Here is a 26,802-nt window from a genome sequence, read left to right on the forward strand (position 1 = left end):
TTCACTTTTGATAATTAAGTCTTTACTTAGTAATCTGGAAATACATTTTGTCCAATCAATTTACATTTTTCTACCCTTCGTCATATTGTGTATACTACTTTTTAAATTGTTCTCTTTGTTTACTTATTTTCCTCACATCTGCCATTTTGTACTACATTTTAAATTTTCTTGCATAGGTCGATTATGTATGTATATTTCCTTTATTTTCTTTATTAATTCTTTATGAGGGAACATTTTATTTTTCCCAACTAATAATTACAATCATATATGATATTTTTACTAACAATTAATAATTAGCTTTAATCCTGTTTTATTTTGTTTCCTTTTCCCAAATTTTTCCTTTCTTGTAATCTTAAGCCACTTGTCTTGCCACAGTTCTTCTATTGAATGATAACTTATATTTTTTACCATTCTTCCCAAATTAGGTGTTCGGCAAAGTATTTTTTTCGCTTTTGTGCTACATTCACCACTTTTTTCCTTCAAATCCTTAAGTGTTCAATAGTGTTACCGAATGTTGTACTCACTCAACTCCTACCAACTCGTGTTGCTCTAGTAAGACATCAGACAGTCTGTATGACCGGCACGACAGGTGGCTCGGTCCATTGCTCAATGACGACGGTGTGGATGCGAGCGACACGCGTGTGGACGTGCTATGCGATCGTAGTGAGGTGTTCCGGTTCCGGGGACCAGCAGTTGTCTGACAGCCAACAGCCGATTACCACCGTCACGAAACCGATGAGAAGAGCAAGTACTATATACATCTCTGCATTACCTGAAACACCAAACAGTTCTATGTCTATATTTGCTTTTACAAAAATGTTTTTTATTAGGAATGTACACGCCAGCCTAAAGTTAAATAGAACTTGCAATTAATTTTCAACATATTTACCATTAAATTGATATTGTATTGAAAATTGACAAATTTCTTATCAAATAACCTGAAATTTCAACAAATATAATTATCACATTATTTATGACTAGACTCAGAAGAGTATATGTAAACCCTATTCCAAACCAGTAATTTACACCCGACTACATTGAGTAATAAAGTAAGAACAGTTAGACGGAAAAATAGTTAAACTACGCAAGATTATACTTCACTTTATATGACATTTCATACTTATTTTCACACGCGACAAGTCAAATGATGAAGTTTGTTAGAGTAATGCACCGATAAATTGTATATATATATATATATATATATATATATATATATATATATAATTTCAATAAACATTGAATCACAAAAAGTACTTGCTCCGCCGGGAGTCAAACCCGGATCTCTCACTTGCCGGGTGAATGTGCTACCATTACACCACAGAGCGCTTACTTTTTCCGATTCAATTATTTTGTATTTGGCCGTATCTGTCACATATGCGTTTAAATAAGCAAACTAACATATGATCGGAAGACCAAACACCTGTCAAACGACTTTTATTTACGTTAAATTGTATAAATGGCAATAACCTTATTTAATTTCAATAAACATTGAATCACAAAAAGTACTTGCTCCGCCGGGAGTCGAACCCGGATCTCTCACTTGCCGGGTGAATGTGCTACCATTACACCACAGAGCGCTTACTTTTTCCGATTCAATTATTTTGTATTTGGCCGTATCTGTCACATATGCGTTGAAATAAGCAAACTAATATATGATCGGAAGACCAAACACCTGTCAAACGACTTTTATTTACGTTAAATTGTATAAATGGCAATAGCCTTATTTAATTTCAATAAACATTGAATCACAAAAAGTACTTGCTCCGCCGGGAGTCGAACCCGGATCTCTCACTTGCCGGGTGAATGTGCTTATTTAAACGCATATGTGACAGATACGGCCAAATACTATATATATATATATATATATATATATATATATATATATATATATATATATATAATTTCTTGAACCAAGAAGCTTTGGATATTTTAAATTTTTTTTTTATTTCTATTACAGTGTTTTTGCACTAAACCATACATTCTAAGCGTAAATTTGTTATCAATATTTTGTGTCACATTATAGAGACTTATATCGTTATTATTTTATCTAAGTGTATTTTTAAATTGTTTTAATGTTCCAGCATTTGGTTTTCTTGCCCAATTTGGATGATAATCAAATTCATTATTAATATATTTATTATATTATTATATTTATAATTCTTAAAATTATAACGTATATTTTAAATGTTCATATATCATGATTGCAGTACCAGAAAAAATGTTCATGATCCCTTTCTAGGGACATATTTGAATACTTAGTAAAATATTTTTAATTTAGAATTGTCTCTTACCCAATTTTTATAAATACCTCAAACATGCAAGATTATGAGTTAAGTTGCGTAACATTAAAAAAAATAAAAAATTAAAATAATAATTGATTTAAAAAATTTAATTTAAAATGACATTATTTAAATATCAATTTTTTTATTAAGAGAAAAATCAACTGCAAATCTTAAAGCAATCACATTTTGCATTTAACAATTAAACATTTTTCTTTTAAATTTATGAGATAATTTTATTGTACTTTAAGAGAAGAAAACTTTCTCTTCATTGGACGTAGTGTTTGGTTTACCACGTTGTGAGGGGACATTGCCAAGATCTTGCCGGGAGGATATAATTACTCTAGGGAATTTATAGCATGACCGGTGGGATGCGCGTGAGGAGTGGAGGAGTTGAGCGCGTGGGGGCACAATCTAAAGTAGGGGAGTGAGTACGGTGCTACTAACCCTACTGAGAGTTTTCGGCTTCCGGCTCATAGTGGTGGCGTGAGCCAAATATTGTAGTGTTTGCCAATATTTCTAGACCCTTATGTTCTTACCACGGTGGTCTTTTATGATGAGCAATTTAATATAGGAGACCTTGAGAATATTTGAACATTTCTAGACTCTTTTGAAGTTACGGCGACGGACTTTTATGATGGGGAATTCAATACAGGAAATCTTGGAAATATTGGGACCGGATGTACGTGATCTTAACAATGACTATGTTCTGCCGAAATTGTGTTCATAGCTCACCCTTCTTAATGAGTTCGCAGTAGAGGTACCTGGTGGTAAGAAAGGGTTCTCATAAATTGGGAAAGGGTAGGAATTTATATTATTCTTGATCTCCAACGACGACAACAGTTCAGAATTGTAATTGTTACGCTTTGTTAGCCATTAAAATTCAATTTATCATATACTAACCGTGTAAGCGTCAGGATTTACGATAGTAAATACAATTATACACTACAAAATTTTCAACTGACATAGCCTAGCTGCTAAATTAAAAATTAATATAAAACTGGTTAAACTAATTTGTCAATATACACAGTAGAATAAGAAAAAACTCAGTTTTATCTACTAACTTGTATCAAGTTAATTAATTATGTATACTTAAAATAACAATAACGCCAACGATCCACACGCAATAGTTAACATAACAAAACCCCGTTGTCGATGAAAATTATTTATTGTTCTTCGAACTACACCCAAATCAAGATTGTCCAGATTAAGTTTAGTATGTTTGCGTTTTCTTACTTTGTTGGGCGTACTAAAAGAATTGCCAATTGGACTTATTTTTTTCCTCCTTCAAAATTCGTCTCAGCGTACTTTTAGAAATTCCAGTTGCCTCTACGACACGCTGTTGAACTTTCTTCAAATTTAGAAAGTGTGTTGGTTTCTGCTTCCCGTTTCATAAAATGGGAAGCACTTCTATTGCTTGGCCGTGTATAACCTTTCTACCTCCAATTTTACTTTTTACATTATGATCCATCTCAAACTCTTTACTTAAAACGTTATGAGCACAACGCAATTAATTCACAAATTGTATTACAACTCGTGAATTGGCACAAGCGAATGTTTTTTGGGCGGCATGTATAGAAGACTGGAGACCGAAGTTCACAAGGCTAAATACGGCAAGAGACTGAGCCGCTCCACCCCCCACCACTTTAGTTCCGTCTTTGCCTACGGCGCATCTCGAAGTCACCGGTCATGCTATAAATTCTCTACTATACCAAGACCCGACCAGCCCCACAGCCTGTGATCCCCACGGAGCGGCTGTCAGGCATTACCTATTGTCAGCAATTTTTCCATCTCATAGACTTCATTCTCCCCTTATTTAGCCTATATATTAACGAAATTGTTTAGGTAACTGGTGTTCTTTTTATTCTCATTCCTCTTCTGCTCTTCGTTCCATAGGTCCTTGAGGACTTCTGTAACAAAGGTTGCTATCACCGTTTACGCTACTTCAGAGTACTTCATTGACCCAATGAGTCCTTCGGGCGTGAGTTCTAAATGGCCTGACCATTCTAGAACCTCTCGCTTGGTTTATACCGGGGGCAAGCGAAAAACAAATGCTCCGCATCTTTATCACTTTCTGTACAGTGTGGACACTGTGGGGATTCCTCGTACTTAATTTAATATAGATAATCCCTGAAGCAGCCGTGTCTTGACTGCATCTGCGCCACATAGTAATTGATTTCGCCACGTGATCGGCTCGTCAACTTCTCCACTTTAGGAATCAGACGACATGTCCATCTTCCCTTCGTGGATTCGTCCTAGCTTTTCTTATATCGTACTATGGATTTTCTTCTTTCTTTAATATTAATAATCCCTTCTTTTTTCGTAACTTCCACTCTTCCTTGCAAATATACCTTCGCTCAAAAATTTGCTTCCGTCCCTTCACTAAGATCTCAATTTTTACCATCACGGAGATGACCTCTGCTGGCTCCTTCGAGACTGCGTGTAAACCAATTGCTACCCTAATGTACTTAATGACAAAGATGTTATCTTCCTGCTTGCAGACTCCGCCGTCAATCCATCCGCCCAGATAGAGATGTTTTATGTCATGACTGACGTAACTACCGACATCAGGAAAGCTCTGCTTTTGCTATGTTCCGCTTCGGTTCTCTATGTTGGGCATAAACCGTGAGAGGGCGTTCCTAACTGTTGCCGCCTTAGTGATTCTGTGATGAACTTGTGCCTTGAAGTTAACGTGGAATCTATAATTACTCCCATATAGCGTATGGTTTGCTAGGAGATCTTTCTACTCCAGGATCCATTCACCGAGGTTGCTCACCACTACCTTCTGAAAGTGAGGGATTTCCATCTTAGACAATGCCCCCAAGATGCTATCCCACCTGATATTCAGCGTAACCTTTAGGAAATATTATTTATATGCGCTCTTTGATCTATCACCTGATGTCACTTTGTTTTTGTTATGAACCACCATTTCAATGGCATCCAGCGTACAGCATCCTCTGCAAAATCATAACTAATTGTTGGACAAGTGCTATGTTTGTGATACCGTCCAGCCCGGGAGCTTTAGAGTTCCCCTCTTCGACACAGGCTGCCCTCAGTTATATCAATGCCAGTGGTGATTTTTCTTCCTTGCCGTTTCGCTCAATGTGATGTCTGTAACTAGATGCTGTGGGATAAAGTAGCTGAGAAAGTGGACGTTTCCCAGCTTCGTTCTCACAAATCCTACATTCCTACTTTCGACCTCCTGGATTGACCTGCAAGACCAGATTGCGGCATTCCCAAGTGTTCTGTGTTGACATCGTGTTATGATAGCACAACCATATGTTTAATTAATTTAACCACCATTTACAATTTTTTTTACTTTTATAGTGTATTAAATCTAACAAATATTATTAATTGAAACAGCCTCTTAAAAATAATAAACATTGTTTCAATATAGTAAAAGCACTTCTATTTCAACCTTTTCTGCGACCGAATTGAGAAAAAAGTAAGAAAATATCCAAATAATAAAATTAAAAGTTTTAGTACAAATTTACTTTTGACTACTGCGTAAGTTACTATACAACCTTAACTATAAATTTAACGACAGTTATAACCCCATATTTGGTGTCTTTTGACAAAAGCAGGATTCTCAAACCTGTGCACGTATATTTGTTTGATCGGTAGAAAAGACAAAATTAACTATGGAGCAAAGAGTACTAAGAATGGAGTAAATTACAATTTTTACAGGGTTTCTTGGTCGTGTCTACAAGGCAAACTCAACATTTGCGTCGGAAATATAATGCACTTGAACCAGAACGGCTTATGCAGAAATATAATGCATACACGTGCAAAGCCTACGAAATCGTGTGCCAAGCCGTGGCTAACTGCTTGCAGCATTATTTAAATTTAATAATGAAATATACGCATAATCTTATTCCAGAGTACCACAAAAATGGATTTTTTAATAATTTATATAAAATAAATTTAATGTGGATATATAAAATATACTTGATAGCTGATATGGATAAAAGTAAAGTAAAGTAAAGAATGTCTTATTTTACCAGGCGGAGTTAGGGCTAAGAATCCCTCTCTAACACTTAACCTGGGGACCAACGGCTTAAAGGTGACTTCCGAAGCACCACCAATGGCCGGGCAGGCGAGCTGCTTGCAAGGACAGGATCGCTCAGCGGTCACCCATCCAAGCAGCAGCCACGCTCGACGTTGCTTGATCTGGTTATCTTGCGATAACCGCCGTACCCGCTACACTACGCCATTGGCCATTGTATACTGACTCGCCATGCCACATTACTTTTTATTTGTGTGAACAAATAATAACTGTCGTTGTGTGATGTATATACTTATGACATGTAGCATTGTCTAACTTTTATTATAGATGGCAGCAGTGGCAAGTTGAAACCAATTAGTTTATTTTGGATTTTACTTCTTAAACAAAATTGTGCATGTGTAGACGTAGTGTATTGAATAGGTTTCCACTAGACATTTTGTAGCGGCATATTAACAGTAACTGAAACAACAAAACCGAGGGACTGGGCATTAGCATGATTCAACAAACTATTCGCTCTGTGACTAAAATTTGAGGAAACAATGGAGCGCAGTGATTCCATGGTCATAGCAAGTGCACTCACTAAGCAATGTAATATATACTAATTGCAACTTTTATGACATAAATTATTGAACAATACTGATTAGGTGTAATCCCAAGAAAACAGAATTATGTACTAAGAACACGCACTGTACTGTATCAGATTTACAGATAATCATTACTTCGAGAAACAAGTATTGAGGGTACACAAAAAGGCAGTAAGCTGGTTGGACATTAAATTATGCGTAAATTTTATTTTAGGGAATTAAACAAAATTGTAAATATTAATAGTAAATCGAGCCACTTTTAATAGTTTATATCTTTGTATGTATGTTTACCTAGGTTTCTCAATATATTATCTTGAAAGCCGTTTGACGTAAAAATACGAGTTTAGCAACAATGTATGCCAATTGAAGAGGAAGGAACAGCGAGAAGTTAGGATGTTCACTCTACCCCTTTACACCGTAAGTGATTTACAAGCGCAGAAGTACAAACTTTGTAACTGTAACGGGCTTATTAGTCCAAAGTATGTTCAATATATGTATACCTATAGCAGTGACCCAAATATTATGTTGAAAAACATAAACCTTTTTAAATATAAATATCTTATTTATTGATTTTATATCGTTTATTAAACCCTTAAAATTATAGACCATTATCTGCACATGCAATCCAACATGACCTTATATTGGTAGTACCTCAGCTAAGAGATTTTTCATTTATATCTTAATATGAATATATTACATTCAAAGCGTTTTATAATATTAAGTTAGCTAATTTTAATATTTAGGTAACCAGATAGTCTAAATAAACGATAAATTCCTCATTTATAAAATTAATTTCTTTGTACGGACTTAAAAATATTCTACATAACATCTGACGAGTAATTTAATATTTTTGATATCCATTCGTTTAATATTATTGTTTTTCTTAACCATGGAGATTGTAATTCATAATTTCCAAAAACTACATAAGACTCCAACGTAATATGAGATGGATGGCAACACTCTCATAATGTAATTATTTAAGTGTGTAAGTATTATTTATGTTGGTTGTAGTTATTTAATTTTAAATTTCAATAGCAATATCTAAATTGATAAAATTTATAGAACTTTACTATTTTGTGTCCAACCTCACTATAACATTTATATATGCTAACAATATAATAAAAGTAAAATTGTCTTTCTTCGTTTGTTTTGATTTTACGCCTTAACAACGGATTGTCCTTAAACGTTATATGAACACTCTTAGATCCACTCAATAATATATATATATATATATATATATATATGTGTATTTTAATACAAATATATATTATATAATATATAAAACAAATAATATTTTAAATGCTAAAGTGAATTTCTTTGTTTTGATATCATGGGTAAACAAATCAAAAGGTTATATTGAAATTGTACATGGACTTTCTTAGGGTCCATGGTATGAATATAGGCCTATTATCATTTCCAAAATCTCTCCGGGCTACACACTACTGGTATCTGAAGCAGTTCAAAGTCCCATCTTGCTCTCATATATTTCAAGTTAGAAAATATTTATTGAAAGAGTCTGTTAAATAAATGTAATCAACTGTTCCATGTAATAATTGTTTCACCACGTGCTTAATTAATGTAACAACTATTTTCAATTTGTTTGCATTTATACAGAGAAAGCATATAATAAGCTTGATGGGATAAACATGGCAACAAAGCAAATTCATTTATTCTGAAATTTATTTAATGAATAAAATTGTTCGTATATGTTTGTTTGTTTTTTAATGGTTCTGTATAAAAGAAAAGGCGTTCAAAGATTTCAACTTGTAATGTACCTTTAATTGTATATATCAAGATGAGAGCCCTCATTAAATACAAGGAATACATTTTGAAGAACCATTACAAATAATCTCAATAACCTTACTGAACATTACATTTAATTTGTTTCTAAGAAAAAGAGATTAAAGTACAAGCAATTATATTACTACCTAGTTTTATGTGACATACGTACTTTAGCTATTAATTACCTCAAAATTGTCAACACAATTTTTTCGTTACAATTAATCTTGAATGTTATAAGATTCATACTGATATCTTATAATGCTTCAAGTGAAATACAATACAAACGTAAATTGGCTTTATAAACTATGTGTATAAAAATTTTTCACCAATTAAATCTATACTTTTATAAAACAATCTAATGGTGTCTCTCTCTTTGTTTATGCACGTATTACTCAATGACAACCCAGCATGGATCACTTCTAGCTGGTTTAGTACCTTCTAGTTGAACCCACCACTGGGCACAGCAAAAACCGATGTGTCACTTAAATTTAGGCAACATTATGGATGTTCAGGAGCGGCACATCACTAACCTCAAATGTCGATATTCTGGGGTTCATGGGCTATTCGACAGGTCTAGTCTACTGTGGGAGATGACTGTTGGAGTTGGTGGGGTTTGTTCCCTAACCTCAGAGGTTCTTGCTAGACTCAACAAGGATGTGCCACCCCCTTCCTACTTTGACTGGAGAGGCTGGTTCAGAGCTGGGCTCCCCTTCTTCCGTGGAGACATGACTTTGAGATGTAGTGCCCTAATTCTTTCTCATGGACCTCGATAGGAATATAACACGCGATAGGATCTCGCCCCTACTCCCTAACCTGACCCATCCAAAATATCCTATTACTCCGGAAACAGCGCAGAGGTTCTTAGAGGACTAAGTTAAATTTATAAGCTTCTTGCCATAAGAGATAAAAAAATTACTCAATGACGTAACAACTAATGGACCTATTGTACTGAAATTTTACATTAACATTCTTAGGATCCCTGGTTAACACGTATGTTTATTTTCATTTAGAAATCCCCTACAGGCTACGCTCCATTGGTTTCTGAAGTCCAAAAAATCCCCATAAGAAATGAATTGGAAATAAACACATGCTATTAATTCAAGAACCGGCAAAACTGCAATAAAATGCTCTGTATAAATATTTTAGTACGACAACAATTATATAGTTAATTAGTTTAAGTACCATGTTAAATGTATTTACATTTATAATTTTGAAAGCATATAGACAGCTTAAAAGTAACAAAACTTCTTATATTGAACTTTTCTCTAATCATCGTTGAGCAGGTTATCCAGATAATAAAACAGGATATTTCATTAAAATATTTACCTTGTATTAAATAAGTATGAAATGCATGAACAGTATAGTAATATAACTTTTGCTACAAATTTACTTGTATTTTGAGAGGTGTAGGCTTTTCGGACCTATGTATGTGTTTGTTTTCGTGATCAAAGCAAACCCAAACAAGTCATCAAATATGTAGTTCATTCTAACCAGAATTGCTAACACACGTGAAAAGCCTAAGATATATCTAAGTATTTCACTGATCTAAAACTCTTAACCATAAATACTAAATAATTATGCACCTTAAAATTTACCTACTTCCTTTTCAAAATTATATTGAGTTATAACATTATAATATCTTTAACTAATAAGCTTCGACTTCGACTTTAGGATTACTCCACACTGGCCTAAAGTATTTCAATTGTTACAAAAATCATTGGTGTTATTTAATCAAATATCATGAAATATTAGAAAGGAATTCAAGCTATTTCATAGATAATTGTAAAAACTATTTCACGGCAACTCAAAAAATGTTTCATCTTAAACCTAAAATGGATCAGGAGATTGGAATATTCAGTGACTATCTCATATAGAATGTTGTTTAAAAACAGTATTTCCTTGGTGTTCCTAATTTTCATAACCTAATTGCGTGTGAATCCACGTAACTGCTAGTTATTCTATAACTTCATTAGTCACTATAATGGCAGCAACTGTAGGTGTGTATTCCGTATATCGACAATGGTAAAGTTGATTACAGTTGCAACAGCTTTCGCCGACCAATTACCCCAACAATACCGGGGGTTGTGTTCACAGTCAACACGGGACGGTAGGAGCTATAACCCCATGCTGTAATTGTTAACCGTGGTACTACTGCCAACACGTTAACAAATAATATATTATAAAACTGACATTGTATTATATAAACTTTAGTGTGAAATCTATTACATACTATAAACCTTTGTTATTCCTCGTGTTTCAGGAAAAATAATGCTCCTTTAGTTAAATTTTAAAATAAGCTCAACATTAAAAACTTTACTAGAAATGGGTTTGTTTTTGTATTTTACTAGGACATAAAAAACCTATTTCTACATGAAATAATGAAATTTTTATTTTTCGAGTTGCATTTGCATTTTCATCATTAGATCATCTTTACTGAATGCCAAAAAAACTTATTATTTTCCACAAAATAAAAAGCTGAATACAAGCTAAATATTTCATTATAAGTATGTATTTTTAATAAGTAATAGCGAGATAGGAATCTCCTTACCACAAGCTTTGCTGTTGTTGCTCTTACTGAGGTTCTCTCTGTGTAAAAAAAACTCTGTGTTGTTAAAACTTCAACAGTTGAATAGACGAAAACAGGCAAAGAACTGAATTTATTTATTTAAATTACTGCTGGGTTGTTAATAAATGCATAGTCAAGACAATATTTGTATTTGCTGTTAGAATCCTATTTGGTTCTTTATATTTCAATGTGTATATTCTTGGTTTTGTATATGATTCAATAAAAACTGTTCAGATTCTTTGAGTACTAATATTAGAAAGTGTGTATGTTTATTAAAAAACTGGTATAAATTTATCGATAACATTTACGAGGCGAACACAGTTACCACAATGAACGTTATCTACCTTGTTTTGCTCAAATATATATTTATGGCTTACTTAGTTCCTTGTTTAGAAAATACTTTAGTAAAATGGCTTAGAATGTTAGGTTTTCAATTTTTATGTTTTAAATTAATTATACTGCACATTTTATCACATATGTATCTCCCACAATGAGGGAGCGTTTATAGTTCGCCACTTCATTTACATTGAATCTTTTGTCAGAGTCAAAGACATGAGTAAGGTAATGTCAAGAGTCCAGCGTGTGTCGTCTACTGTAATTTAGCAAAGAGAGGAGATCTAGGTGGTCTTTTTGGGCGAATGAATTTCGTTCTAAAATCAACAAATAACTTTTTTACATTTTACTTTTTTTAAATTTTTTTTTAAATTTATAAGCTATTAAAGAAATACGTGATCTCATTTCTATCTCCCTAACAGTACTTACCCAGAGGCGTCTTGCTCTTCCAGAGGCTATTGATGAGTGTAGGATCACCCCTGCGCCACTCACGCCAACCCTTGCCTCGGCGGACGCCACCCACGGGGCCCGGGGTGCTGGGAGAGCCGGCCTGAGGCTGACCATGGCTGCTCCCTGACTGTGGACTCGGGGCGCCCAGTGCTGCAAAGTATAATGTTTATAAACACCAGCAATTGTTCTTTTATTATGTTGTTTCAGTTATCTTCACGTCATAATGTATTGGACTCACATTCATCGTTTACAGTCTACATAAAATATTCTACGCAGAGGATGAATAGAAATGTCTATAAAGCTAATTTCATTAGCCGATATGTATTACTACGTCATATGTTATATTTAATATAATTGTACTCAGATTATGTACAAGGCTATTACCCTGCCATTTTGACCAATGTGAAAGTGTTCGCTAACGTTCAGCTACATCACATGGAGTGACATGCGTCTTTGTCGAAATTGATATTGCTTATGTATAGATTACTAGCATAAAAAATGTTTAAAGAATAAATTACAGAAACAAAAGCGTTAGAATCTATTTAAGGAATCCTTTTATATTTATATTTAACCACAAAAATCATGATACTGCACAAGGATTTTTACTATTCATGTTTTTATGGTAGGAAACGTTTTATGAAAACCACTTTTCTCTTAAGTTTATATATATAAATAAAGGGGATTGTTAAACATTTATTGATTCTATCGTCTAAGTTTAAAAAGGGGTTTAATACTTATAAGTTATTGCTTTAGTTAATTATTTAGTCATTCTTTGTTTTCTTCTAGTTTTTTCTGAGTAGGTTGATTTATAATCAAATACAATCACCCAAAAAATTTTATATTGCAATGTTTAATGAGATTTTTTATAAAAGTATACATTTAAGAAAGACTCTCCCTAACGGTTATAACTGGTCAGCCATGTTTCCATGCCAGTGCGATTAATAACAGTTACAGTTTGGCTTGGATCCATAAACTTCTTAAATTATGCAAACGACACTTAAGTAAAACAAATTGTGCTAGTACTATTTTCTGAAATGGATTGTTTCATTTACTCTTTCATTTACTTAATAGGTATGTTTATTACTGTGAGATTCATAAAACTCTATTCATATAAATGACGATGAAGAAGGAGTATTGAAGTAATTCCTAACATTTTTATAACACTTCCTAAGCTGTTTGTACCTCAAATTTAAAAACTTTTTACAATTCAGACCTACTTTCTGAAATTAAATAAAAATCTAGATTTAAAAAAAATCACTTTTCACTTAAGCACATGGCTGTATCTAAAAACAAGTTTTAAAGTTCATACTGTTTATCACAGATCTAAATAATAGAAGAAACAAAAATAAAAAGCACTTTTGATATGAAATACGAGACAGGAATTAAACGCACATTTCGTTTAGGCAGCCTAAACCAAGAGAGGGAAAGATTGTCTTATTATGAGATGGAAACTACAATACAAATTTGTGGGAATAACACAAAACTTCTGAGCTGGAAGAAACGTATAACTGTTATAATTTGTAAAAGTGAGGTCTTCAACAAAAAAAATTAAATAACACACAACTTTTCATCATAAACAATTACATGAAAAGTCTCAAAATGTAATTACAATTAAAAATACGCTATAGGCTCACGCGTTTCGAAATATGAATGTTTGGAAGTGCCGATGACGAGCGGTCTAAGATGTTGGACTTAAAGTTAGAGATAGCGCAGGTTCAAATCTGGTCTGTGACCGAAGCACTTTTTATCAGTACTATCTACCATGTACTGTATTGACACTCCCCTTTATTCTGTTTGATAAGATCCTCGCACAGGCCAGTGGCTCATGAGGACGGACAGAATAAGGCTTAAAAGGGAATCAGCTTCTCCTAAAAAAAAATTATTAAAGTAATCTATACTTAATACCTCAATTTAGTTTTAAAATCCTGACAGTCAACAAAGTGAATCTTTCAAATTGAAAAATGCTGAAATATTTCCTCGTGAATAGTTAAATAATACTGATTTATGTCATATTTCAAACGTATCAAAATGTCTCTTCATCGTATGTTAGCAATGCTGTAATTATAATACCAGCAATACACACTGAAGGAACGGAGTAACTTTATTTCTTTGGAGGATAAAATAAATATTTATCTCTTTTTGAGAGAAATAGCTACTTCATGTACCAGATAGTTGAAAACATACTTGTCGAATTTCGTGAAACAAATCTCTTACAGGTACGTATACACACTCTGCGCTGTACGCTCTGACTGGGATACATACGTGTATGGCCATCCTAAAAAAAAAAAAAAAAAAAAAAAAACACACAAAAACACAAAAACAAAAAACAAAAAACAAAAAAAAACTATGTCATAAATTAATTTGTATTTTTTCGTTGCTATAGCCCGAAGCTAAAGCACTTGCCTTTCTTGATCGCTAACATCCGTAGTTCTTGACGTAAGTAACAAATATGTTAGTACACCTTGGAACTACCATATAACATGTACCCAGACCATTTGTTAACAGGTTAAGAGCATACTAGTGCTGATTGTTATGCTTATTAGCCTGATGCATACAGATAGCAAGCGAGATCAAAAGTTTTACTCTAACGCATAAATAACATTCTGTAAAATGAGAGACAACTTTTAGTTCGAAAAATTTCTCTTCAAATTTTATACTATAAATAACTTATATGTATTATAAGTATAATTATTTATGTTAGAGCTATAGTTGCTCTTCTAATATAAATTGAATGGTATTATTTAATTACTAAAACTTGTATTATAGTTTGTGTATAAAATTTAATATCCGATAAGTCCGAATCTTGTGTCGCATTCATTTACCGGAGTAAATACAACAATCGTTTAAAATTAGATTTTGACTTACAATTTTAGTATATTATCTTAGGTCAGTAGTTTTAGAACAGTTATGCAAGAATACCAGAGTAAATTAACTAACTAGCCTTCAACCTAATGTAAGTAGTCGGCCTAATAGCATAACGATACTTTACACACTACATGATTTCATAAGTAAAAACGTTATGCAGTGTCGTGTACATTCTTGTTTTGCGACAGAAATTCCTCATATTTGAAGCTTATCGTTAAATTTTATCCTTATTACATATGGTAACTATCCTTTCTCATAGTAAATAACGTCATAATTAAGAGAATGAGTATAATACATTTTATTGTGTAATTGCGCAAAAAATATAGCTTACTTAATTAATACAATAAAGAAACTTGGTAGATTAACATTACAATTGCTTTTATTAAAAGTGACACCACCATTTTATTTATAAATCAGAATAAAACCCACGAAACAAACTACTAATCTACGTGACTGTGGTGTAAATAGTTCCACCGTAAAACTTGTCTCCTGTTAGTATTCATATCTTTGATTGTTTATTCTTGAAATGTTTATGATGTTTATTGGTAAACGTCACATTAAATATTGTTTAAGATTTATTTTTCACGATAGATAATTTACTATAAGTAATAGCTTATACCAGTTATAGTAATAAGTTTATATCAGATATTTATCATCTGCGAGGTGGTCGCCAGTCAGCATTTCTAGTCAATTCTGATCTTGGCAGTCTGTTTCTGTTCCATTTACCTTAACTAACTTGGCAAGATTCCATGATCTATATCAACGAATCTCCGTAACCTTACCCATTCCAACGTCCCCAAATACGTGTCAGGAATTATGTTCACGTGGCACGTGGCACGTGACTTACTTTTGTACAAAGAAATAAAGCTTATATAAATATTAAGCTAAGATGTATAAACTTTAAAGGCTTGGAATGGAATTGCTTTAAATAGGCTATCCACCTTTCCTCTGGATGGCAGTCAGGTAGTTGACAAACCATTTGCGTTGCTTTGTCTTAGGCTTTCTCCACCGTCAGGCCTCATCTAATTTGTCAGTGGAGATGGGTGTGTCCCAGGGCTCAGTCTTTGGGCCTGTCCTGTTCTTACCGATTATCAACAACATTTCTTGCAGTAATGATGGTGGTAATATGTATATTTTTGCGTTTAATGCCTCGCTCCACCATTCTCATAGGATCCTAGAATGTCTTGACACATTATCCAGGTTATGTTTCTTCTGCAGTGCCTGGAGGAAGATTTTACCGGTACAATACATCTAAAACCAAATTAGTGACTATATATAAAGCTCCGATGTTCTCGCACATCAGATTCTATTGTATTATCACTATTATATTGGTAATTTAGAAATATAATCTGATTCAAAAGACTTTGTGGCTGGTTTTAGATTTCAATCCAAAGTACCACCATCTATAAGTAAAGAAGGTATAGCAAAATAAGCAATGACATTTTTGTATTGATTAGGCTTTTTTATTTAATGGTACGTAAGTAGTTTCAACCTTATATTTTGGATGCCTATTTAAATACTTGAGTATACTTTGCTAGACCGATAACAAAATATATGCAATCCTCATTGGAAATTTGTTTAAAATGAACCAGTACTTAGGTACTCCATTGCCTACTTATAGGGTATATTTCTACTGAGCCAAAATAAATATTGAAGATTAAACAAAATTGGGATTAACTTCAAAACCCTTCTACGGGGTGGAATTATGATGTTACATACCTCATTACCTATGCACGACCAGATAACCACACCCCGTATGGAGATCAGTGAAATAGTTGGTATGAAAGGAACTATCTATATTATAATCAACAATACTCTTGTGTACATGATAATTCCTGGTGTAACTTTAATTTATCCATTGTAAAAATAAGCAATAATTTCTAAAAGGTAATTAAAAAAGGATTTGCGTATTAAATAGTAGGATAAAAATAAAGCTATATTGTTTACATAAATCTACATGGATTTTACCCCAACACAAATTATAAGGTCTTTATTCAGATAAAAATGTCTTCTACAATAAGTTTGAGCAAAGAACAGTACCGGTATACATTTATAATAAACTAAGAGTTTGTTTAAATCAAACTTTGACACAGTTAAGAAGTTCTCAACGTCTTTAAATTGTTAATTTTCTGATTAGAATGCTTACATAGCAATATAATGGAAGAACCTAGGACCCATTCGTATTGTATAAGAGAATAAAATAATGTTACTTAAAATCAAAGATGAATGTGTCCAAGGGGACGGAAGGTCACAATTGTAACCAAATACTCTTAATCTTATCAATTGATTCAGCATCAATCTTTACATAACGTAGCTATAGAGGGAAAGGTTGATTAAATGTGTTCAGAGTAGCTTCATTTGACCTTCCTGTTAGTGTAGCGTCTGGAATCTGAGGCTGCCATACACTTGACTTTTAGAATCTGGAGTCAAGTTCGCTTGAATAGATCCTAAATAAATCGGGGACGAAGAAATGAACGCTTTACATAGTTAGATCACAGATATACGTTGACCAAAAATTACAGTGCAATCTGTAGGAGAGGTATTTTCATTATGCCATAAGGTGCAGAATTTAGAACACTGCGTTGTTTTAGATGGGATCTCTGAGCACAGTGAGGCAACCGAGTTTTCTATATATATTGTAGGTTTGGTGGGCAGGGCTAATTCAACATAAATGTTGAGTTTAGCTCCAGTACACCTTCCTCTTAGTGCATCTGATATCTGACGCTGCTGAACACTTGACTCCTGGAATGTGGATATATTTTTATCTTCTTTGCTGCCAAACTATTGTTTTGATCTCTCCAGATGATCATAACTCCAGGTTCCAGGAGTCAAGTATGTGACAACGTCAAATTCCATATGCTGCACTAAGAGACAGGTTGAACCAAGGCTAATTTGAACATGTGCATGAATCTTAACTTGTGTAAGTAGTTTATAAATAGATGCGTGGAGCCCAAAATTTATTTCTGGGAAATTAAATTCCAACACTCACTAAAGTTAGTGGAGCTGAGGATTGATTTATTCCCCAGAAAACATTTTTTTGACTTTACAGAAATCTAGGTGTGATCATAGTGTGTTTTTCTAAAGAAGACCTCTGACGGAACAGGATCCCGGCAGCAACTCTCACATGCTGAAAATCTCACTTCAAACTTTAAAACATATAATATATATACCTATACTACCTCGGCAACAATTTTATTCCTATAAACTATAGGCATATATTCTAATGTAGTAGAGGTTTCAAGTTAAGTGTCCAGCATGCGAGAGAGGTCTCCTGGATCCAGCTCCGTCAGGGATTTAAAAAAAAAAAAAAAAAAAAAAAAAACTATAATCAAAGCAAATTGGCTCTCTGCTGCCGGACTAAAACTAACTATGGAGTTCTCTATTCAATTACAATACTTTGAGTGTGTTCATTGTTCCCGCGAAAGCTGATCTCTCTGTCTGGTTGTGGTTTAGATTTCAATCCAAAGTACCATCATATATAAACGGCCGTTATGGCTGATATTCTCTATATCATTTTGTAAAAGACTATCTATTGTCAAAATTATTCATACAAATACAACATGTGAAAGATAAAAGTTATTCAACAGCGAAATATTCATGGAGATTTTATGCTAGAGCGACGTAGGAGAGGCATAAATCTTATTTTTATGTTCAAATCCTTTAAATGTAGTTCCGGTTGTTAGTTAAGCAGTTAGTTTTATATTCATATGAAATTACGTTTTTATAATTATAATTATAAATTGAAATTAATCATAATTCATCTACGTAAAACTATTTTTAGTATTTATTTAACGATTGCAATCATTTTTTTATTTCTTTGATATTTATTCCACATTATGCGTATTTGTAATTATATTTAACTTTCTATACGTATTTTATTTCTAATATTATTTCTTTTATATAATATTATATTATTATAATATAATATTATTTATTTCTATTCCTATTATTTAATCAAATAAGCCTTTTACAAAACATTTTCGTTTGAAACTACTTTAAAATACACAAAATATATACTTTTGTTATTTCCCATAACCACTTTAATATTTGGCTAAATTAGTAGTAAAATATACTTGATATATAATATATAAAATATACCAGTCAATAACAATGGTATGGTATAGTACCATTATTATACTTAGTGGTATCATAATATTATTATTGGTTTTAATACCACTTCTGGAAACTACATGAACTACAACTAATGAAATAGGTATAGCTATTAAAACAAAACTCAAGTATTTTAAAGTCACAAAAGTGCAGTCCACACCAACGAAGTGGACTCTGAATAGTGAAGAGTCTCATGATTATAAAAAAACCAGAGTTGCCTGAATAGATGATACGGACTAAAATACATAATACGGACTATAAGGATGAATGCAGCTAAACAAATGCTTTCGGCCATGACAGGTTTTGTGCATATCAGGTTTGTAAATATTAGAGTATACAGAGAATTAAATAACTAACTTCAATATATACATCGTTTGGGTGTAATATACAGCATATTACAACATATAATATATAACAAAATACAACATATTCCGAGGTAGGTAGTTACCAAAGGTGTTAAATAGTTACAATTACTTACTATTAAAATAGTGATCACTACTTTTGAACAAAATTATACTTTCAATAAATTTATATTAATGCATTATCAAAATACTCTAACATCCGAAATAGTTGTAATATCAAATTATTATGAGCAACAAATTCAAATTAATTTAGAATTTGTTTACTTTAAACACATTTCTAAGATGGGCTTTTAATGTATTTACTTAACTTATAAGCTTATTAACTTAATCGTCCTCACTAATTGAATTTCGAAACTATATGAAGCGGTTTGTATTATTACATGAATTTTTGAGATATTTCCCTGAATCCATGTTACGTACATCCAAAATTCAGCACAACATGTTTTACTTGAATTTACTGTATGATCAAAAGTACATACTGCAACGTTGATAAAAATTCTTGCTGCTAATGTTTTTACAGTCTAAAAACAAGGTAGATACACAAATAATACAAGGGGTAATCTACACCATATTTTGCCCTACAGAATTCAATGAGAAGCATAAAAATGTCAAGCCTACATGTAGAATTTATCTCAAAATATCGTACGAAAGTTACACTCCAAGTGCTAATATGTCGCATACTAAAATATCATATGGTTGCTCTCAGTCTGTTTACAAGATAATTTATTTTGTGATTTAGCATTGTCCACATGGTTACATATATGGTAAATATAAAGATGTTTGCTAATCCTCAGCTCAATGTAGTGACATGCACCACTATCAAACACAATACTGCGTGTACAGAAATAAAGCTTCATACAAAATTCCAATTAAGTTTTTTTGAGATTTTGTGTGGACAGATATAAATATAGAAAGACAGAGACGGAATGTTTACATTGGCCCTAGGCTTCGATAAAGCTCAATCATACGCTATAATATATCTAGCTATCTCCAAAACAGAAGTACCGGATATCAAACCTATTGTACTAAATTATTATATCTTATAGTTATGCGAAGTGATGGGTGACCATTCCAGAGACCTCTGGTTTAAGGCAAAGCAAACCAATATTGTAAATACAATGTGGCATTCCTAAATTCTTGCAGTATGTATTCGTGTGAAAATAGTTCATTTTTAGCAGGAATTAACTGTGTTGTATAGATCTAAAATATTTTTATATGCTTTAACCCGTAAACACTATGTGCGAGTGCTTCACTTGTCCTTATAATATAGAAACGTGAAGATAAAAAATATAAATCGTGTCATTTTATAACGTAAGCCACGAGAGATTGTTCCAAACATTCTTTGCATAAATATTTACAAACAAACCATTATCTCTCAAACAAATATTGTATGACAGCATGATTACTACGTCATACGAATACAGTCATTAAAAGCGACTGGGACCTCCCTCTTATAGCAGCTAAACGAGACATTTACAACTTTATGTGTCTCTTATTTGTCTTAGAGTCATCCGTAAAAGTATAATGACCTAAAGCTCAAGTGCGTTTCTGTTGGTTGCTTAGAGCATTTACACTTTGCTCTTGGGATTTATGTCATCTGATGGTCTTGCCATAGGGATTTATAACAGTAGAGCTAAAATTTTGAATTGTTCATTACCATAGGAAATATTTTGAAATTTTTTATTTTCATTCATGTAATTTTTTGCCCTTACCTAAATTTACAATTTAATTTAACCATTTTTACGTTTTATGATTGATTATTCATATCTTTTCGGCTAAGAGTTGGGTTTAAATCAATGGATATTTCATTTGCTCATAGTATTTAGCTAACAATAACTTTTTTATCTAATTAATATTTTTAAATTGGACTAGATTGAAGCCGTGGCTGATTTCAAGTTAGCGTGGGAGACATCGCGTTCTCCACGCAGCGGACAACATATTTGCCCGAGGAGAAACCCACAATGGACCGAAGTTTACCATTTTCAATTTCGATATGAATGCAGTAAAAGTTTAGTTTCAAAACAAAATCCGTCCCTCTACATTATTAATTCGAAAGTAATTGTTTAAATATGAATAATAAATAATATTTCACCATCAACTTGTAAAAAAAAGACCTTACTAAATGCTCAGACAATTAAATTTTAATGGAACATTTGTAATAAATGATTTGAAAAGTATGAAAGAACCTTTGTTCTAACTAATCATTTATTGTAAAATTTCCTTGCTCATTTTCTATACACAGGCAGAGAGAAATCAGATTCATTTCGTCTGTTATACTATGTAAATAAATCAAAACTGCACTATAGAGACACAAACTTCTATTGATTTTCTGGTGGCAAATTTTTGAGTGTGTACTACGTAAAGCAGTAAATTGGCTATTACATTATCTGTATATTAGTATTAGCCAATTCTAAGCTAAGTACTGCATTTAAAACCTTAGATCTTCGCAGAGCATGTTTAAGATTCATAAAAAAATCTGAACAGGCAGACAGGAAATTTAGCAAATAAAACATTTCAATCATAGATAATATTCATGCTCCGTTTAACCCATTTCTATAAATAATGCTGGGTATCGTACCATAGTAAAAAAGTTCTTTACCGTTTAGCTTATTTGAAAGTAATATTGCAGATTATACTAAAACGTTCCGACGAATGAAGACCACCAACTTTATAGTTAAGTATCATTAAAGTAAATACACAAAAATTTCCCATTATTTATCTTAAAAACATAACCTGTTTATTTACATTTGTGTGTTTAGTGATTTTCTCGTTTCCAATATGGTAACCCATAAGAACAATGTATTACCATATTTACCATATTAGTTACTTTTTAACTCCAACCAGGACTCTCAATTGAACAATATTTACAATTTTCAATACTCATGTAGAGATGGACTTATTTTCATTCCTCTACGTCATGTCATTCGAAAGTTCAAAAACTGGTGGGAGAGCAATAATAATGAGAGCACCATAATCCCTCATACATAAATCTTTGACGCTCGCCGGCTATTTTTTACCTGATATCAATTTAATGTCCTAAATTGTGTTTATATATTACAACTTTGACTGTAAATTTGCGTCCCTTATCAATTAATTATATACATTAATAAATTAAACATCTACTATAATTCTTTAGTTTGAACTTTAATCAAAATTTTTCATACTGATTATACTTTTATGACTTGCTTAAGTTTGTAAAGGATGATACATAAAGGAGCTGCAACTCCAGAGGTAAGCGTCAAGACAAGTTGCTTTTAGCCTACTCGTAATTAAATCAGCCTTACTTTTAAGTTGCTAGGCATAAAGCGCTGCTTGGCCTCTCACTTTGTGTGGGCCAACTAAAACTTATATATAAGATTTAATGAAGACCAGTTAGACCGTATGCAAACTTCCACACTACGTTTTCACTTAGTGAAAATGAAGTTAGACCATTGTCCAACTTCACGAAATTTTGTTAAATTTCGCAATATTGGCAACTTACATTTGTGAAAAGATTTTGTATTGGTTGTGTTACATAGAAGAAAATCATGTTTTGAAAACAATATAGAAAACAAAAATGTGGATCTTTTGCTTTGCTTTCTGCTTCACTTAATAACATTTAAGGCAACAATTGTACCTGGAAAATGTGTATATTTTCATGGGTTTTAGGGTAAATATAAAATTACTAGCAAATATCCGACGCCTCGTTACGCTATTTCCTATTGAATAACAGATATGTGATAAGTATATCCTTTTTAAATGCCGTAATAAACACTCCTGAAAATAAGTGATGGTCACTAAAAGATATTCCAATCTCCAGAATAATTGGACTCTAGATTTAAACAGCAACTTTTTAGAGCCTCGTATATACGTTAGTCTGAAAACTCTACCTACGGCTATTGTATTGTGTAATGCCAGTATAAGGTATTTCCAATGACGGTGGTTTGATTAGAGTAAAAACATATTTTTGTTAAATTATCGTTGGACAGCGAGAATTAAAAAAAAGAAAACGCAGTTATTCTATGTTTTACAAACATTATGATCTTTATAGGATTGCATAAGGCACGTATATTTCAAATTTCACAGTTGTAATCCAATGGCATGTTGAAAAACAAATGTATATTTTTTCTATAAATTACTATCCTTTTCAACCCTGATGAGTAGTTAATCAGAATTAAAATGTTGTCGTTTTCTAATTAAAGCATAAAGCAAATGTATATAAAATTCACACTTCTAGGACATCGAAAAGTTTAAAAACAAAATGTAATTCTTCTAGGGGAATTAATCCTATTTCAACCCCTATAGCTAGTAGATATTCATGAAAGAGTTTTATTCGTCTTTTGAGATCAAATGCATGCGTTTATTAATATCATCTTTGTAGGCCATCAAAAAGTTTAAAAACTATAGTTCTTCTAAGTGCTGAAACTCCATTACAAAATCATAAAACACATAAATAGCGTTACACGATTTCAATTTCTATAGATATTTTGTTTAGGTAAAATATTGTTTACTTGTTATTTAAGAGCGTAAAGCATGCGTGTTTTATATTTCATCTCTCTAAGACGTCAACACGTTGAAAAAATATAGTTCTTCTAAGTGTTGTAACCCCATTACAACCCCTATAAACAGTTTCTTTTGGTAAAATATTTTACGTTTGTTATTTAAGAGTGTAAGGCATGTGTGTCTTATATCTCATCTTTTAAGGACATCAAGGACATAAAAACATAGTTCTGTATAGCGTACCCCTATTTAACCCATTATGGATAGTTTATCTGTACGAAGATTATTTAATTTTTCTATTTAAATCATGAAGCATTTGTGTACATATGTTCTATTACCTAGAATTAGGAGAATTAGTGATGAGTGAGTGAGTGAGCACTTTACTTATTTTACATAGAGATTATATCAAGATTTATATGTGTCATATCAGCTAAAATATGTAGCACAGTACCACTGTAATATAATCTCTTTAAAAAACTTACGTATGAACTTACTTATGTATTGATTACTTAGAAAACTATAGTGTTCCTATAGGTAATTATAAAAAATATATGAAATAAGTATGGCTCAATGTGAATCTGTTTGTATCAGACTACATTTTAATTCGTTTCAATGATTATAGTAACATGTATAACACCTTATCCATTAACTCATCATGACAATAACCAAAAATAGCAAAGGTATTGAGAGAAAGTCTTTATTACTTCATTGTAGAGGTTTAGTGAAAGTATGTATTACTCAATGTATTACTTCATAAGAAAAACAGTTTAGTGAAATCGAAATTTGAAGTATTTTTTTCATTTTTTAAATGTGCGCGAAAATTTTAAAACTTAAGACTAGATATTACATCAAAATGATTACACTTATTTTTTTTTGTATGCAACACTATAATTTTCCTTATTTTTTTAAATACACTACTTGTTTTTTCAACACGTTAGTTCATGCGTTTAGAAGATAAAAAAGGCTGTAAATATTATTATGAAGTGGAGTGTGATCGCACCATATTGAAGTGAATATGCTATCATGCAAAAACTAAGGATTATCCACTAACGGATCAAAAAATCATACTTTGTTTGAAGAGAGAGGAAACCTGATCTCAAATATGATGGGAAGGTTACAACGAAGCACTCACCACCAATTGCTGCTAGAAGTGTGATCAAGATGGCGGTAAAGCGCCACAACATGACGTCATCAGCAGACAGGGGTTACCTCTCGCCTGCTGCCCTCATTTTCCAAAACAACCCTGGAAAAATATCACACATTTAAACATAACAATTTTAAAATTGTTTTCTAATTATAATGATTTTTAAATATAAAGTATTAATAAAATAAGCAAAAATCGTATGTCATATAATGAAAATTTATAGGTAGTTTATGGATAAATATTATCCAAAAACCTGAGGTACAGGCAGAAATGTATTAATATTTATTGAAGCCATAAGAATAATTGTGTTTCTTAGGGAGATTTCAGCAGTTTATTTGGGCACAATTTCAGTTTGCGGCAGTTAAACCTCTACTCTATGCTATCACACCAACAATGTTGGCTGTATGCTCCTATTAAAACCCTAAGTACATTTTCGAATTGTTTCATGCGAGTATATTTATAAATTTCAACCGATTTGAAAGAATTGAAATAATACTAATCATATCTAAATAAACTTAGCGCCTAAGCACTGTCAAAATTATATCCCAATATCAAGGGTCGTCAATAGAGACCATACATTTTATTAAAGACCAATAGTTGAAGTACAGAAAAGTATCAAGATAAAGTAAGCTAATGTGAGTATTTATTTCGTCATTCATCAAACAGCAACGATATTCCTGTATCTCCAATATTTAAGTTTTTGTACCAGCTTGATCGACACATGACATCTGGCTATTATATATGTTCCGTTAATATATAAAAATATCCATATCATCAACGAGCTCATGTACGTTAAAAAATGAAAATATACTGAAGTAACCATTGACGACCAAGAATTAGTCGGTTTCTTTACAAAAGTATATATATATATATATATATATATATATATATATATATATATATATATATATATATATATATGTATATGTGTGTATACGTATAAGGCTATATAAACACACGGCGAAGAGATGGTTATATTTCTCGTTAGTACTTGTGCATGACAGGTTTATGTTGATATTTTTCATTATTCTTGAATTATCTTCAGAAAAAATAATGAGAATCTGCATTATGTGAACACTCTATTATACGACAATAATCATGAATGAATGTACATTATGTGTTAGTTTGATCGGCCTTAGGAATATAGTAATATATCAAACTTAGTTATTGTAAACTATGTTCATTTCTCAAAAAGCGAACCAAATTAAAACATTTAATTACGTATAAAAATGAATTATTTTATTTAAATACAGTTGTGATGGTGAGTAACTGGCCATGAGTTGGTGAGTAAGTCATGAAAGAGAGAATTTTCTAGGAATGATTATGAATTAAAAATAGAAAATATTAAACGAACAATAAAAAATAACTCTAAAAAGCCTGAAAAATTTAAATCTTGGAATCCTTAAAGAATGCGAATGAGGTTAGAACAGCCAAAGTGACTTAAAATCAGAGGATTTTAGTTAAATATACCAGAGAATCTATCGATATAGTACTTTTACAAGCAGAAATCCTTCTAAATGTTTATGAACTGGTATTAACATTATTAATATACCATGTTAATTCCGGCCTATGTTCTATTTTAATAAGAAATAACTGTACCACATATTATTACTATTAACTGTTGGTTTATGACAAATATCACTTACAAAGACATAGTTGACAAAGATACAAATATTCATAGAATGTACATTATTTATGGCCTTAATTATTTACAATTTATCTTTTAAGTTTGAGGCATACTTATATTATACGAGGAAACCTAAATGTCCAATGAACAAAATTTGATTAAATTTATTAATAACTGAGTTCAACTTGTTCACTAAAATATTTTCTGGACAAAAT

At 32.1% G+C, this 26,802-nt stretch overlaps 1 protein-coding gene across 1 annotated transcript in view; it reads right to left on the reverse strand.

The window, feature by feature from the left end:
• Positions 1–304: 304 nt before the first annotated feature.
• The window catches only part of LOC124354330, a 97,727-nt gene continuing 71,229 nt past the window's right edge, over positions 305–26,802 (reverse strand). The window contains exons 2-4 of the mRNA XM_046804696.1: positions 24,949–25,059; positions 11,980–12,150; positions 305–772 (exon numbers count right to left, since the gene is read on the reverse strand). Of these exons, the coding sequence (XP_046660652.1) occupies positions 651–772; positions 11,980–12,150; positions 24,949–25,000 (345 nt within the window). The 5' untranslated portion in view covers positions 25,001–25,059 and the 3' untranslated portion in view covers positions 305–650. The remainder of the gene's footprint in view (positions 773–11,979; positions 12,151–24,948; positions 25,060–26,802) is intronic.

Source organism: Homalodisca vitripennis, chromosome 2 (assembly GCF_021130785.1).
Source record: "Homalodisca vitripennis isolate AUS2020 chromosome 2, UT_GWSS_2.1, whole genome shotgun sequence".
NCBI classification, from domain to species: domain Eukaryota; kingdom Metazoa; phylum Arthropoda; class Insecta; order Hemiptera; family Cicadellidae; genus Homalodisca; species Homalodisca vitripennis.